This window comes from Mizuhopecten yessoensis, unplaced genomic scaffold (genome assembly GCF_002113885.1).
Source record: "Mizuhopecten yessoensis strain PY_sf001 unplaced genomic scaffold, ASM211388v2 scaffold2275, whole genome shotgun sequence".
Lineage (NCBI taxonomy): Eukaryota > Metazoa > Mollusca > Bivalvia > Pectinida > Pectinidae > Mizuhopecten > Mizuhopecten yessoensis.
Window position 1 is genome coordinate 1,178,180 of NW_018404465.1, and position 14,360 is coordinate 1,192,539.

At 37.6% G+C, this 14,360-nt stretch overlaps 1 protein-coding gene across 1 annotated transcript; it reads right to left on the reverse strand.

Annotated features, from left to right (window-relative positions):
• Window positions 1-105: 105 nt before the first annotated feature.
• LOC110445417 lies at window positions 106-12,483 on the reverse strand. The gene is made up of 3 exons (XM_021490031.1): window positions 12,391-12,483; window positions 9,778-9,849; window positions 106-7,606 (listed from the first exon to the last, which is right to left on the reverse strand). Exon 3 carries the CDS (start codon window positions 7,415-7,417, stop codon window positions 1,085-1,087), a length of 6,333 nt encoding a protein of 2,110 aa, XP_021345706.1. The 5' UTR covers window positions 7,418-7,606; window positions 9,778-9,849; window positions 12,391-12,483; the 3' UTR covers window positions 106-1,084.
• Window positions 12,484-14,360: the final 1,877 nt, after the last annotated feature.

A 14,360-nucleotide genomic window follows, 5' to 3' on the forward strand; every position in this document is an offset into this window, starting at 1 on the left:
CCAGTGCTGCCATTTCAGCGTTCACAGCTAGCATTCAACAATTCTAGCACTTCCCAACCACATACTCATTTACAGCTGAGTAGACTGGAACAAGCAGAGTAAAGTATCATGGTCAGAGATACAACACAGTGCTGTGACGTGACTCTAACCCACAACCCTTCGGTCACGAGCCCGGCGTCCTTACACTAGACTACCCTGCCTCCATTCCTTTCTCAATCCGAAATGCAAACTTTCAAAAATATCTACTTTCTGTATACTTGAACCCATTGACCAAAAATGACATTTATTTTTGCATAATACAGGTGACCTCATCCCAATGTGTATTGACACAATATCCACCCTTTGTGTATTGTTATTATGCTAATTAAAACAGACATTATACATAATTGCATTCATGTTAAAGATAAAATTAAATGTTTGAAACAAACAAAACAAATTATGTGCGATAATCTAAAAATTAAATTTTGAATTTTGATCTACATGTTGATTGTTTTGTTGCTATGGTGTTGCTAGGACCTCAAATGGAGACGGACATTACACTTGTTTCTGAATCGTTGCTGATAATGTATTGTATATTACCAGAAATAAATAGTTTAAACTGAACGGAAATTTCATATTTTCACACGAAAAACATGCTGTTCTCACTGTTGTATTGTCCCCTAGCTTGTATAAAGAAAGAAAACAGCTGTTTTATTGGTCGTTAAAAGATGTGTCTGGTGAAAGATGTATGTGTATATGTTGACAATAGGTTAATTTATTCGTCAACATTTATGAGGTCATTATAACATCAGGATCGTGGAAATATTCCATGAATCATGTACATGTTAGAGATTCATAGTAAATATGTCCAGAAACCAATTGCTGTTATGACCTCGTAAGTGTTAGAAAATAAACCTCATTCCTCTAACATAACCTACAACCTACAAAATGAATCACATATATCATGTGATAACGTCTGTATAGTATTGCATATATCCTTGAACTAATAACAGATTCCAATATTTTTGAAAATAACTTCCTCTAAACATTAACATTAATAGTTAAGCTACCCGGAACTTGACTTAAACAATTTGGCCAACATATCTTAACTTTTATCATCAGTTTTTTTTACAAACACCCTACTTCGTGCACATCCTGACACATAACCGTCGCGACATGCTCTCGCACAACTTCGCCGTTTTCTGAATTGTCTCATTCTGGAGCACACTTCAAATCTACCAGTTGTATCACTGGCGTAATCGTCCTCATTTTGTCGTACGCTCACGTTACAAGTCTGACTTTCTTCACCACTTCTGGCAATCACTTCGCACAACTGTCCGTTGAAATCAACCGGTTCTGAACATTCCCTGGTGTCATCAACCATGTTTTTTTCAGGGGTGTTTTCCTTACCAAGTGTGGCTGTATTAGGATCCACACAACTACTGAGTTCATCCTCAATATCATCATGTTGTTCCGAATCATGCAGTTCCAGAAATACAAATGCTTTCTCATGACTTGAAGTTTCAAAAGAGGTTTTGGGATTATCTCCCCTTATCTCCTCGGTAGTCGATATTCCGCCCATGTAATTTCTGTACCACAGTTTTTTAGGCGATTTTAGATAGCGCTGTTCCTCCTCGGACAACACAATATTTTGTCGGTTCAACAGTGAAGGGCCCATGTCTTCTAAATTAAATACCTTCATGCTAGATTTGAATGGCACCATGTCGGATTTCGATGGTAACCCTTCACAACTTGAACCCACTGAATCGTCAATGTCTCCTAGGTTGACACTAGCAGGTTCTTTTGTATTTCCAAATTTTTGTGCAGAAAATGTTCCATTAAAGCTTGAATGTGTTGTATCACTTTCTGTGTTCCTTTTGAACTCATTTTGATTATTGGTCGAGTTTGAGCTTGCAGACATTGAAGAAACACTACCTAGCATGTGCATTTCATAAACAGAACACTCATTTTCCTCCAGACTTGACACCGTCTGAGTGTGATTATCAGTGTTTACCCTATCAAGTCTAGAACCTTTCTCCTCAGTATCACTGTAGGTAATGTCCATGGCGTTTTGTTGTCGGTCATGATATTCCTGAAACAACAATTTTGTTTTGTCCGAGAACTTGTGCATGATATTTGTTTCAAAAGGCTGCACTCTTGCACAAGTGTCCTCTTGGTTAGTTTTTACAAGATTATCACATTCATCCTCAGATGATTCACCTCTGTCATTTGATAATTCTTCACTATACAATGATACCCGATTTGTCATGTCGTCTGGTATCACTCCCTTTAAGAAATATCCGTAGTCGAGGTACGTTTGTTGGTCTTTAGATAATTGAGTGTTAATTTGAGATGATTTTGTATCTGACTTGATAGAAATGTTCTGATTCAGGCCAGTAGAAACCACAGTAGGACTATAGGATCTTGTGATATTTCTGTTATCCTCAGAATCCAAGGAAGTTTCATTGCCAACTGCTGAAATTTTCCTGTCGATATAACCACAACTGTTAGCAAAGTCGCCCTCACTGACAGCACAGTCGCCCTCACTTATACCACCGGCACCGTCACTGTTAGCACAGTCACCCTCACTTATACCACCGGCACCGTCACTGTTAGCACAGTCGCCCTCACTAACAGCACAGTCGCCCTCACTAACAGCACAGTCGCCCTCACTTATATCGTCGACACCGTCACTGTTAGCACAGTCGCCCTCACTTACAGCACAGTCGCCCTCACTTATAACGTCGACACCGTCACTGTTAGCACAGTCGCCCTCACTAACAGCACAGTCACCCTCACTTATACCGTCGACACCATCACTGTTAGCACAGTCGCCCTCACTGATAGCACAGTCGCCCTCACTGAAAGCACAGTCACCCTCACTGACAGCACAGTCACCCTCAATTATACCACCGTCACTGTTAGCACAGTTGCCCTCACTGATAGCACAGTCGCTCTCACTTATACCACTGACACTGTTAGCACAGTCACCCTCACTTATAGCACAGTCGCCCTCACTTATAGCACAGTCGCCCTCACTTATACCACAGTCGCCCTCACTTATACCACAGTCGCCCTCACTTATACCACCGTCACTGTTAGCACAGTCGCCCTCACCGATAGCACAGATGCCCTCACTTATAGCACAAACACTGTTACTGTTAGCACAGTCGCCCTCACTGACGGCAGCATCTAATTCTGCTATTAACAACTGTTCCCCCTGCCTAGTAACAGTAATGTCTGATCCCATAACAGCTGGCTGGTTCCCCTTCGTAGTAACTTCTGGCTGTTCCTCACTCCTAGTAACTTTGTTGTCTGATCCTATCACAACTGGCTGTTCCCCACTCCTAGTAACTGTGTTGTCTGATCCCATCACAACTGGCTGTTCCCCACTCCTAGTAACTTTGCGATCTGATCCTGTTAACTCTGCCTGCTCCAAGCTATGATAGGACTGTTTTATCTCTGTCAATGTGTGTCCTGAACATTCATCCCCTTGGAGAGTTGTACAGTCATGATCACAAGGAATCCCTTCTAAATGCTTTTCAGATGAAAACAGATTTTGAGACTTCGTCCTGTGAAAAGCTTGGTAGGAGAGCATTCTGGCACATATGCTGTTGTCCTGGGAAAGTTCTTTATATATATTTTCATCCAGTTTCCACTGAAGGAAGTTCTGATATGATATCTGTCTTGCACAGTAATCATGGAATTTAGACGAGACAGAGGAAGAGTCATAAGAGTTGGTTTCCGTATCAATAACATTGATCATACCCGTCACCATGTCATCAGCAAATGTCCCGACAATATTACAGGTAGACATGACATTCCTTGGTAAATTCTGCTGAACTCCAATCTGATATGGCTTAAAACCCAATTTTGACCCTCTCAAAAAGCATATGCTACTTCCTTCATGAGGGTCTCTTGATGAAGTAATGGATTTTTTATGGTCATAATCTTTATGGTCATCTAAACTCTTGATCTCCTCTAAGCTTACTGAAACATCATCTAAACATCTATCTGGCACATGATCTACGGAACTGTTGTCTAAAAATCTGTTGACAGAAACATCGACAAAATTCCCATGAAGTTGATTCTTGTCAAACACGTCATTGTCTGCATCTTCTCCAGCCTTTTTCAGTGCCGCGGCCTCGACAGACATATCCTCTTCATCACCTTCTGAACCAGTAGAACAGTGCCACGATTTCGAGACCTCTATACAATTACCATCGGCTATGCTTTTCAGTGAAGACAGTGTACAGTCAGTTGAGATAGAAAGTTTGGGACACTCCCGTACTTCACTATCAGTCCTAATATTTGATTGTGTTACCATGTCATTTCCTTCCACTACAACACACATACCTACTGGCACATCACACTGTACCACTTCTGTTAATGGTGGCAAGTTAGCTCGATTTGTAGCCAATGTTTGGGGTAGACAGTTACCATGGTGATGTGATTTCTCTCCCCGATGTTTTTCGAGGCTACCTCCCTGTTGTTCCTCATGACAATTAGCCAATGTTATGTTTTCTAATGGTGAAGCAGACTCGACCTGGTCAGTGGAGGGAGACACAGAACTATTCTGATAAAAAGAATGTGACTTGTTAGACAATCCTGATGATTTTGGCATTTTATCAGACTTTTGTTGTTCAGCCGAGACAGTGGCTGATTCTGAAACACTTACAGACTTTTTTGGGTCCACCAGCAAACATTCAGACACACTTGTAATCTCAACAGGGTTATCATTTGGCAAATTTGAACTACCGTTATTCAGATTTACAAATTTTTCTCCAGCAGTTTCTCCCTTGTCATAAATAGACATAAATCCAGTCACTTTAGGAGGTGATAGGTCTTTGATTTCCTGTGAAAGTGACGTAATATTCTTAGTTGTTCCCGACAAATCATTCTCGCCTCTACACATCCCCTGTTGATCCTCCTGTTCACACCCAACAACAGACAGCTCAGCACATGAGTTTTTGACAATATTTCCTTTAACAGCACCATGGATAGTCCGAAACAAGTCATGTGCAAGTTTTTGACGTCTTGCCAAGTTCAACAGAGCACAAAGAGGCAGAGTCCTACATGACTGTTTATATAAAACGAGAGGTTCACTTTCATCGTCAGAACTATTGCTGGGACTACAATCACTAGCATTCTCCTCGTCCTTTGACTTTGATTCTGCACGGCTGTCATCAATAAATCTTGGCATTGCAGGAATTTGATTTAGAACAGTTGTTGACATAATGATATCATTATCCTCCATTACACGGTTCAAAGCCTCGCCCTCCCTTACTGTTCTCTGACCGTTGTGTAGTATTTTCTCATTATTACTGTGATCCTGTAACAAGACTCCCGAGGTTGTGGTTGTTAAAATACTTTTCCTTTTTGTAGAATTTTCCTCGGGATTTTGCTGAAAAGTGTTGTCACCTCCGGATCCTGACCCTTCGTTGATGCTCCTCATTTGGCCAACATGTTGCCGTTTTCGTGAATGACATTTGTGTTGTTTCGGACTAATTGCTTGACAACATTTCAAATTTGAATTTGAATCCAAAGCTGAACTGTGCATAGAAAATGTATTTGTGTTATGTAATGTTGGGATCTTCTGACATCGGTCATCATTTTGATCAAATGAATTGCACTGTGTAGCTTCCTTACGAGAGCTCGAGACGACACAGGAGTTCTTATAACTGTCAGTGCTAGCGGAGACTTCTCTTCCTGAACTACTCCCTACAACACTGTCTTCCCTGTGATGAGTATTTCCCCTTGTACTGTTCCCCGTAAACATATGTCCAGATTCACAAGCCGATGATTTATGGGTTTCCACTGTCCTCTTCCTAACCAACTGTCCTCGTTTGATTCGTACTCGTGTCCGACCTCCTTTTTTCGAACCTTTCAGCGAACTGTCAACATCAAAAAGCTGTAACAGCCCACCATTTGTGTTTGGATTGGTGTCCACGGTACACAGATGGACTGAATCAGAACTTTGACTTGGTCCAGCTTTATCTGATCCAGTGTCACCCCTAAATCGATCCAGCAAACAGACCCTTTTCATTGGCTGTTTTTCTCCACTATATCTCTCCGAGGCAATTCTTTTCTTGGTGTAATTACATGCTGATCCGGAACTCTGTCCCATTGGTATCACAGATTTTCCCGAATTCTGTCCCATTGGTATCACAGATTTTCCAGAACTCTGTCCCATTGGTATCACAGATTTTTTCTGATGTTTTGATGTCTGTCTGCCTGCTGTTTTCTCAGTTGTTGAACCTTCCCGATCATCACCACTTTTAACGGCAGAATGTCTGTTTCTACAGCCTATCTTGGACTTCTTTGAACTCAGTGTCAAGTACTCTTCTGTCCCATGTCTTGATAAAGACTCCAATGTTTTAGAACATGATGCATTCCCTTTTCTTGTGCTGCTGAAATCACCACTGCCAGAACATTTTAAATTTCTAATGCATGAAACCTTTCCTGTCGTTTTGCTATGGACACCATTGATGGTAGAAATTTCGGAGCAGACATCATATCTGTTCTGATTTAATTTCAGTCTCTCACGTTCCGGTGACATTCCATAAACACAGACGCTTGCAGCAGGTATGGTATTACCAGAGTGCACTAAACTACTGTGTCCAAGTTTAGCACTACAATGCAGGGGAGTATTTTTAATTGTTGAGGTGCTGCTTTTCCTTCCACTTCGGTGTTGTTCGGAATCCTCTTTACTCTGTGACTTTCTCCCCAGCCTCACTTTCTGTCGATGTATCGTAGAATGAATCTGAAGAGATTTTAGAATGGGGAATTTTTTCCCGCATATATAGCAGGTATATGTTCCATCCTCTCCAATTTTATATTTCGAGTTTTTTTCGTAATGCAGAGATGAAGTACTGTCTAGTGTACCAGAAATGTTCCCGGTACCACATTCAACATCGTCAGATATTGGTGATTTTGATAATTTCACTCGCCGTTTTCTTTTGGGTTTTCCATCAATATCCCCTTCACTGCCCTTCTTTCTTCTTGAAGAACTGATTTTAGATTTTGGAGATTTCTTGGAGGTTTTCTTATTCAATTTTTCTTTCGAATTCCTAGGTTTTTTCTTCTCTGATGAATCATCTTGACAATGTGAGGTCTTCTTTTTAGGAGATTTATTCAATGAATCAATACTTTTTACTAAAATATCGTCCAGTCTGTGCCCAGAATGAATATTGATTTGGCTGTCATCTTGAAAAATGTCTGACAACTCCGAAGAGCTACCAACCAGACTTGCACTATCGTAAATGAAATTACCTTGGTGAATATTTCCAAACACTTCATGTCCGCCTTCACATTCAGCGAGAAGTTGCATAATTTCTATGGAGGTCTGAGAAATCTCTTGTCTGGCTGGGTCTTCCAGAAGATCTTGAGGATCAAAATTAACCTCATCCTCTGCGACTGGTACCACATCTTCCTCCATATTATTTTATGCTGGCCCACAAAGAATTAAAACGTTAGTTCATTGTAATGTTAAAGTCTGTTTCCTTTGTTCACATCAAAACTTTCTGTTAAGACATCTGCTCTGTGGCCTCACGATTGAGTCCATACCATCTATCATCTTGGCCGTGATGTTGTTTTCAGTTTAGTCCAAATTAATGACCACCATTTTCTGAAATTTTTATGAAAAATTGATTATTATACATATCTTTTACAACATAAGTAAACAAGACGCCACTGCATACCACTTCTTAGTTCACAGTTGACATCTTTATTTGTTGAACTTTAAAGAAAATTTTAACCCACAAAATTCAAAGGGTCTGAAACATTTTAAGGTAATAGGATTGTGTCACCATTTTTCAGTAGAATTTCTTCAAATTTTGTAGTTATATTGCTTTGAAGTAAAGAATTTTTTCTGCCGCAAGAAAATAAAGGGTTGTCAGAATTTTAAGGATTTTAAATGGAAAGTTATGTAAAAAGGAGTGAATTTTGAAAAATAAATGAAAGACACTATTTTCTGCAAAATAATGTCAGTAAAAATGATACTAGCATTGATTAGTATTGCATTAATATATATCAATTTAATAAATGCTTAAATTATGTAAAATAAATTATCTATAAACGATTAAAAATTGACATTTTATAATAAACCATATTAAATATAGTAATTGCATGTAAGAGTTATCTTACTTGAAAAACTTCACAGTAGTGAAATAGGTAACCGGTTTCCTGAATTACAGAAAAATGGACAAATGTGACTCATTGATAAAAAACACACCTGAATTTATGCCTGGATTGCTTTGAAATACTTTAATATTGAGAGAACACACTGTTCTGTCAATAATAAACATACAATATTCATCAGTTTAAGATTAAACAATATATAATTGACTCATTAGAATATGCAGAAATTGTGATACTGTCTCCCTACATTGGATTTTCAACTAGGAATGTACTTCTTATTTCCGTTTACTAATACACTCATTTGACCTTAAGTTATTTAATGAAGAGATCCTAGAGCCTTGAATTGTTAGTTTGGCAATTCTAGAAGTGAACCTTTTATCTCAATTTGAAATCTACTTAGTAACGCGAAAAGAGTCATCATGATCAGCCCCCCTGGAATGTTAGCTATTTCACAGAACTTTCATTGTGAATGAGCAAAAAAGATGCAACCACAAATTGGTTGAAACCTGCCCAGCAGTTTCTTTGGAAATGTTTTTTAAGCATATCAACCAAATTGAACTGTTGTGACCGTCCATCAGCACCTCAGGGCAAAGGATGATATTACAAAAACATGGTTCAAACCTGACAGGTAGTTAGGGAAGAGATAATGTTTAATGAAAATCAACCTGCTTCACTCATTTGACCACTCAGGTCCAAGGATCGCCATCAGAACCTTTATGTATACAATGTATAACTTTGATCCATAAATTTGATTGAAATCTGTTCAGTATTTTAGATGAAAGGTTGTTTAAAGAAAACGTTTTCAGATGACAGACAATGTTGACAGTGAATCACTACAACAAACAGTTTATTAAGGTTTTACCACACCATAGACTATTGATTACTTAATTTTGTTTTCACATCCACTTTTTGGTACAAATTTATGAATTAGAAATTCAGATAAATGTAATTTATACTGGACCGACAATCTGTATCATACAAAATTATAAAACAAAGTCATCCAAACAAATCAACACACTATGTCATATATAGAGGCTAATTAATGGTGTCTTCAGTAATAACAAATATATTTCTAGAGTGAGGAATATCAAAATATTAGCCACACGAGTGAAATATTTTTGTTATTACTAAACACACCATTAAATTTTCTATTTATTACATTTTTAAAGCATAAAACATGAAAATTGTAATGCATTTAAAAAAGGGCGGGAATCAGAAGCGTAATAATTAGCGCCATATTCTAAAGACGCCACGCTTCATAACAAGGCTGCGCACAATTTTGAATGGGATACTTAACGCAGTTCCGACACTTTCTGCTATTTTCTGGTATGATTGCTTATAAAAATGTTAATAATTGTATGTTTATGTAAATATTAAAGTGTGTGTACCAAACATTTACCATAACAACCACTTATTCTACCGTCGCTTCGTTTGAATCTGAACAAAAATAAGTTGCCTTTGAATGCAGCGAATAGAAGATACCGTTATGATTGGTCAATACCGCTTTTGATATTTTTCAGTGTGAAAGATATCAGTTTTATCAAGTTAATAGAATTCGATATTTCATTGGCAAAAATGTAATAAACATAGTGCATTGCATATAATGTAGATCTACAGATCTAGAGAATGTGTACAAGGGAATGTACTTGTAACTCTTACCTATTCAGCACCTTGGTAGTGTATTATATCTCTCCACAGGTATGTAGCAAACCAATGATGGTTCATCACATGCTGAAAGTAGAACGACATTGAAAGCATTAGATAAGGCTATGTGTGGTAATAAAAAAACAATATTCCGTCTTTGCGCATTGCAGAGTTATCTTCTCTTGGGAGCAAGTATTGATTGTTACGTCATTGGTCTGTGTGAGAAAATTATGTCGTTTTCACAAAAATTGATGACGTTTCTCTCATAAACAAGTGACGTAACAATCAATACCTGCTCCCAAGAGAAGATAACTCTGCAATACGCAAAGACGGAATATTGCAACATACATGAAGAGTATTTAGCCAGTATTAAAATTAAACTATTGTAATGAGTGTTAAATAACGTTAATTTGTTGAGTGCTATAGGATTTACCTCTGAAGTGTGCATATATTTTGATATACACAATGTATGTACATCTAAATATATAACAAGTTTAATTTACATAAAATCAAAAAAGAAATAAGGGCTGGTATTGTCACTACTTTAATTCAAATATCTCTCTATATATGTGTGTAACAGGAAAAGAAAAATGCACCCAGACTTGGATTTGAATCTGGACCTTCGGAACTGTAGTTGACACTCTAACCAATTGAGCTATCTAGTCACCCGAAATCAACTGACTCCAATGTTTCCAGTACATAAAGGTCACCCCTGTAGAGTATGTTCCTGTCTACAAATTGAAGCTAGACCACTTTGTGTATATGTACCGTAAATACCCGCTTATTGTGTGCACTCATGTATAGTACACAGATATCTTTTGGGTGAAAAAATATATATTTTGAGAATTTTTTCCTGGGAAAATTGTCAAGCTTTACTGATAGCACCAACCAGGTAGGTACCTTATGAAGGTTAACTTAATAAACATATTCAGTCAAGTAATTAATTATGTTGGGAAAACATATAATCACACAAAGCCTAATCGTTAATTAGGCCTAACGTTGACTGACTCTTTGAGTACAGGGTGATCTGTTGGTACCTAACATGGGCAGAACATGTACAGGTAATTGGAATAGAACGATTTTGTGCTCACAACAATAACTTTCACAAAAGATTCAATCTGATATATACTGGTAAATCTGACTCAGTTATAACATAGTCACCAATGACTCAAATAAGAACACTTGAACATTTCTATTTCATACATGTGAAGGTGAGCAGCCTACCATATTTGTTGGAGTGGTATATATATAACAATTGGAGTGGTATATATATAACAATTGGAGTGGTATATATATAACAATTGGAGTGGTATGTATATAACAATTGGAGTGGTATATATATATATATATAACAATGTACAAATGTATATGAAGAGGGTTATTATTTTGGATAGAAAATGCATTAGAATTTCACATCTTTCATGAAAGATTGACTTGTATAGCATCCTCTCTCAGTTTTCCCCCTGCTAACAACATTATTCCAAATATGCCAAAACATTTCTTTTTTTCAGCATTGGGTTGTACGTAGCTGTGATAATGTAGCTTTCTGACGACGAGATGTTTTTGATATATTGCATAGCCAGGGCTGAGGAGGCCGGGTATTAATATTAGTACTAGGTGGTATGAAGTACTAATATTAGTACTAGGTGGTATGAAGTACTAATATTAGTACTAGGTGGTATGAAGTACTTATGTTAATATTAGCCTCTTCTGCCCTGTCGTCAGAAGCTACGTTATCGCAGCTACAACCGAACATATCAACAATGTCTCGTCGTCAGAAGCTACGTTATCGCAGTTAGGTGGTACAAAGACATACATGTATGTAAAGGAACTGGACTGATTCATTATATGGCAACGAGGAAGCTCGAACACTGATTTGCCTCAAGCCTCGGGGTATGAGAATAAATCACAGAATTAGGTATAGATCTCTTGTGTATTGAGTAATTATTTAGATCAACACTCAATAAAACTGAATCCCCCCAAAGATCATACTTCATCAGCTCCAGTACACTAGATGCCGATTGAACTATATATAGCTATAAAGACCTATATATTATAGCTGTATTGATAATGATATTTGTAATGTTGACTACAAATAGCATACATTTAGATGTTTATTTTCATTTTTCATAAATGTTAAATTTTCGTTTTTTTACATCATTATTTCTTAAAAGGAATACTTATATTTAATGTCTTTTGTTATAAAAGCGACTTTGTTTCGTTTTCCTTATAAAAATAAAATCACATGAAAATAGCTCAAAAGACCTATTTCAGATAGGTTCATGGAGCTTTTATAGGTCTTTACAGCTACATATTTGTATACAATCGGCAGAGTGTACTGGACTTGTTTATGTTGAAAGATGACATTTTTATAGTGTAGCTGTAAGCCCCTCAAACGTACACATCCGGAGGGATCAAAATATATATAAATATTTATATGTTATTGATTATCAGGCCCCTGTGCCTTAATTGCAACCGCCAACCAACTACCATTACAGTAACTTAGAGACATACAATACAAGGTAAATAACAGTGTAAGAGTCAGTGTAAAGAATCAACCGTTGAACGATTTGCCCAAGATGCATTCTTGAATTTAGCAAACTATTGTTAACGTATGATGTTTCTTACGTTTGGTTGATAAATGCAGTTTTTGTATGCATTGCTACCTTTTACAATATATTTCGATCTTCTTGAAGGCGCAAAATAAACAAAGTTGAAACGGAAGACATATCACTTCTACTAAAATTAGAAACGTTTCCGGAGATGCCGGAATTTAACAAAACGCGTAAAAATATTCATTTTTCCAAAATTGTTTTTTTCCCATCATTTTTATGAATGTTATAATTCTTTCGGTTTTTCATTTTTAACCGGTTACCTTTGGGTTTTTTGTTGTTGTTTTGGTTAGATTTCACTGTCTTGTCGGTGATGGTAAGTAGGCAACAGGGTTACCCCCCCCCCCCGGGGGGCCCNATCTAGAGAGGGAGCAGGTTGAGCGGCCGCTGTTCCAGGGAGATTATTCGTGCATCTGCATTGCGAGACCCACTGCCCCGCCCCCACCGAGGGTAAGACACATGACTAGTCGAATAGATTATTCGATAGCCTTATATCGATGTTACTTTTCCAAGATATCTTGTCAAACATATACATATGAGCAGAGACGTATAATACATGTATTATACGTCTCTGATATGAGACATAAAACAACTACTGTCTTAAATACACTCACACATGTGGTTAAGCTCTAGAGGAGTTTTCCAAAAGGAATATTCTTATTTTGTAATCCGTCTATCAAATGACATTGTGGTCACCATTTTCAACAAGTTTAAAAGAGAAGTTATGCCAAAGACATAACACAGTATATATTGTAGTATTACGTCTTTGGTAATGTGATGTGATTCTCTAGTCCTAGATATGTATGAGCCTATAATGGAATTGACAACTGCTACCGGCAACCACGTCATGTAGTTTTCATGTAGTGTCGAAGTCGATGTAAGCTGATCCAGCTTCTTGGGACGGATCTTGATACTGTTCTCTAATCATGTCCGGTTGTGAGTAACATGTAGGTATACACATTTTTGGTGATAATGATGCCAGTGATTGTTTAGCCGGGATTTAAAACTATTCAGAGAGGGGGCTTCTGCAACTATATTTGGGAGAGAGTTCCTGACGTCCACGACCCTACTACTGTACAGGTTCTTGGTTACGTTGAGCCTCATCCTTCTCTTGAAAAGCTTTTTGGAGTTTCCTCTTGTTGTGACCAATGTAGCCATTTTAATAGTTTTGTCTTTGTCCAAAATGTCATAACTAAATGTTCTCATGAGCATTGAGTGTTTGTGTGCATTACATGTATAAGAGAAGAGAAAATGTTCAGTATTTATATAGAATTAAATCACGGAATTAGATTAGATTATTTAAGTCCGTGGGTAAATGTAGTGAGCAGATACAATTTTTCTTTCACATTAGAAATCAAGAATTTAATAGGATTGCAAATTATTTTTGCTGAGTGTTTTTTTCTACACCACCCTTCCCGTCCTAATTCCATAATCGTCAATATTGACGGAGGAAGGTTTAAAGATGAAGAATCCCCACCTCGGCCCCAAACCCGGTCCTCAGCGATTTCTGACATAAACTCAGAGATCTAAAAGACAGATAATGTTTCTATAAGCCCAGACTCTGCTCCATAACTCTCTATAGGTACGTGTTACATATTATGTATTTTTACCGTTTCGTTAAGTTTTCCTGTTCTTGGCCAATTATTTCGGCCTGAAAGCTATGGATAACTGTGTGGACTAGAACTTTTGAAAGTAATTACGTTTGAGAAATACCTCCAACTCGTTTATTTCTATAAAAAGGTTTTTTCTTCAAATTCCCTTTCAACGGCGTTTGTATTTTTGTTCGTTTTTTAACCTGATAACAGAGACGTATTATACCCGTCTCTGCTGACAATCATAGTTTCGAAACTGAAGATATCTCCATGGTGGCAAATAACTTAGGAGTATGTGTTGTGCTTCTCAAAAACACATCGATGTTTCCTTCCGGAATTTTATATCCGATCACCCCCTTTGTTTATTAGACGTAAAGCATCATTTCCCGTTTTC

Excerpts from the sequence above, each read along its gene's own strand:
- LOC110445417 (XM_021490031.1), bottom strand. The coding sequence starts at position 7,417 with ATGGAGGAAGATGTGGTACCAGTCGCAGAGGATGAGGTTAATTTTGAT.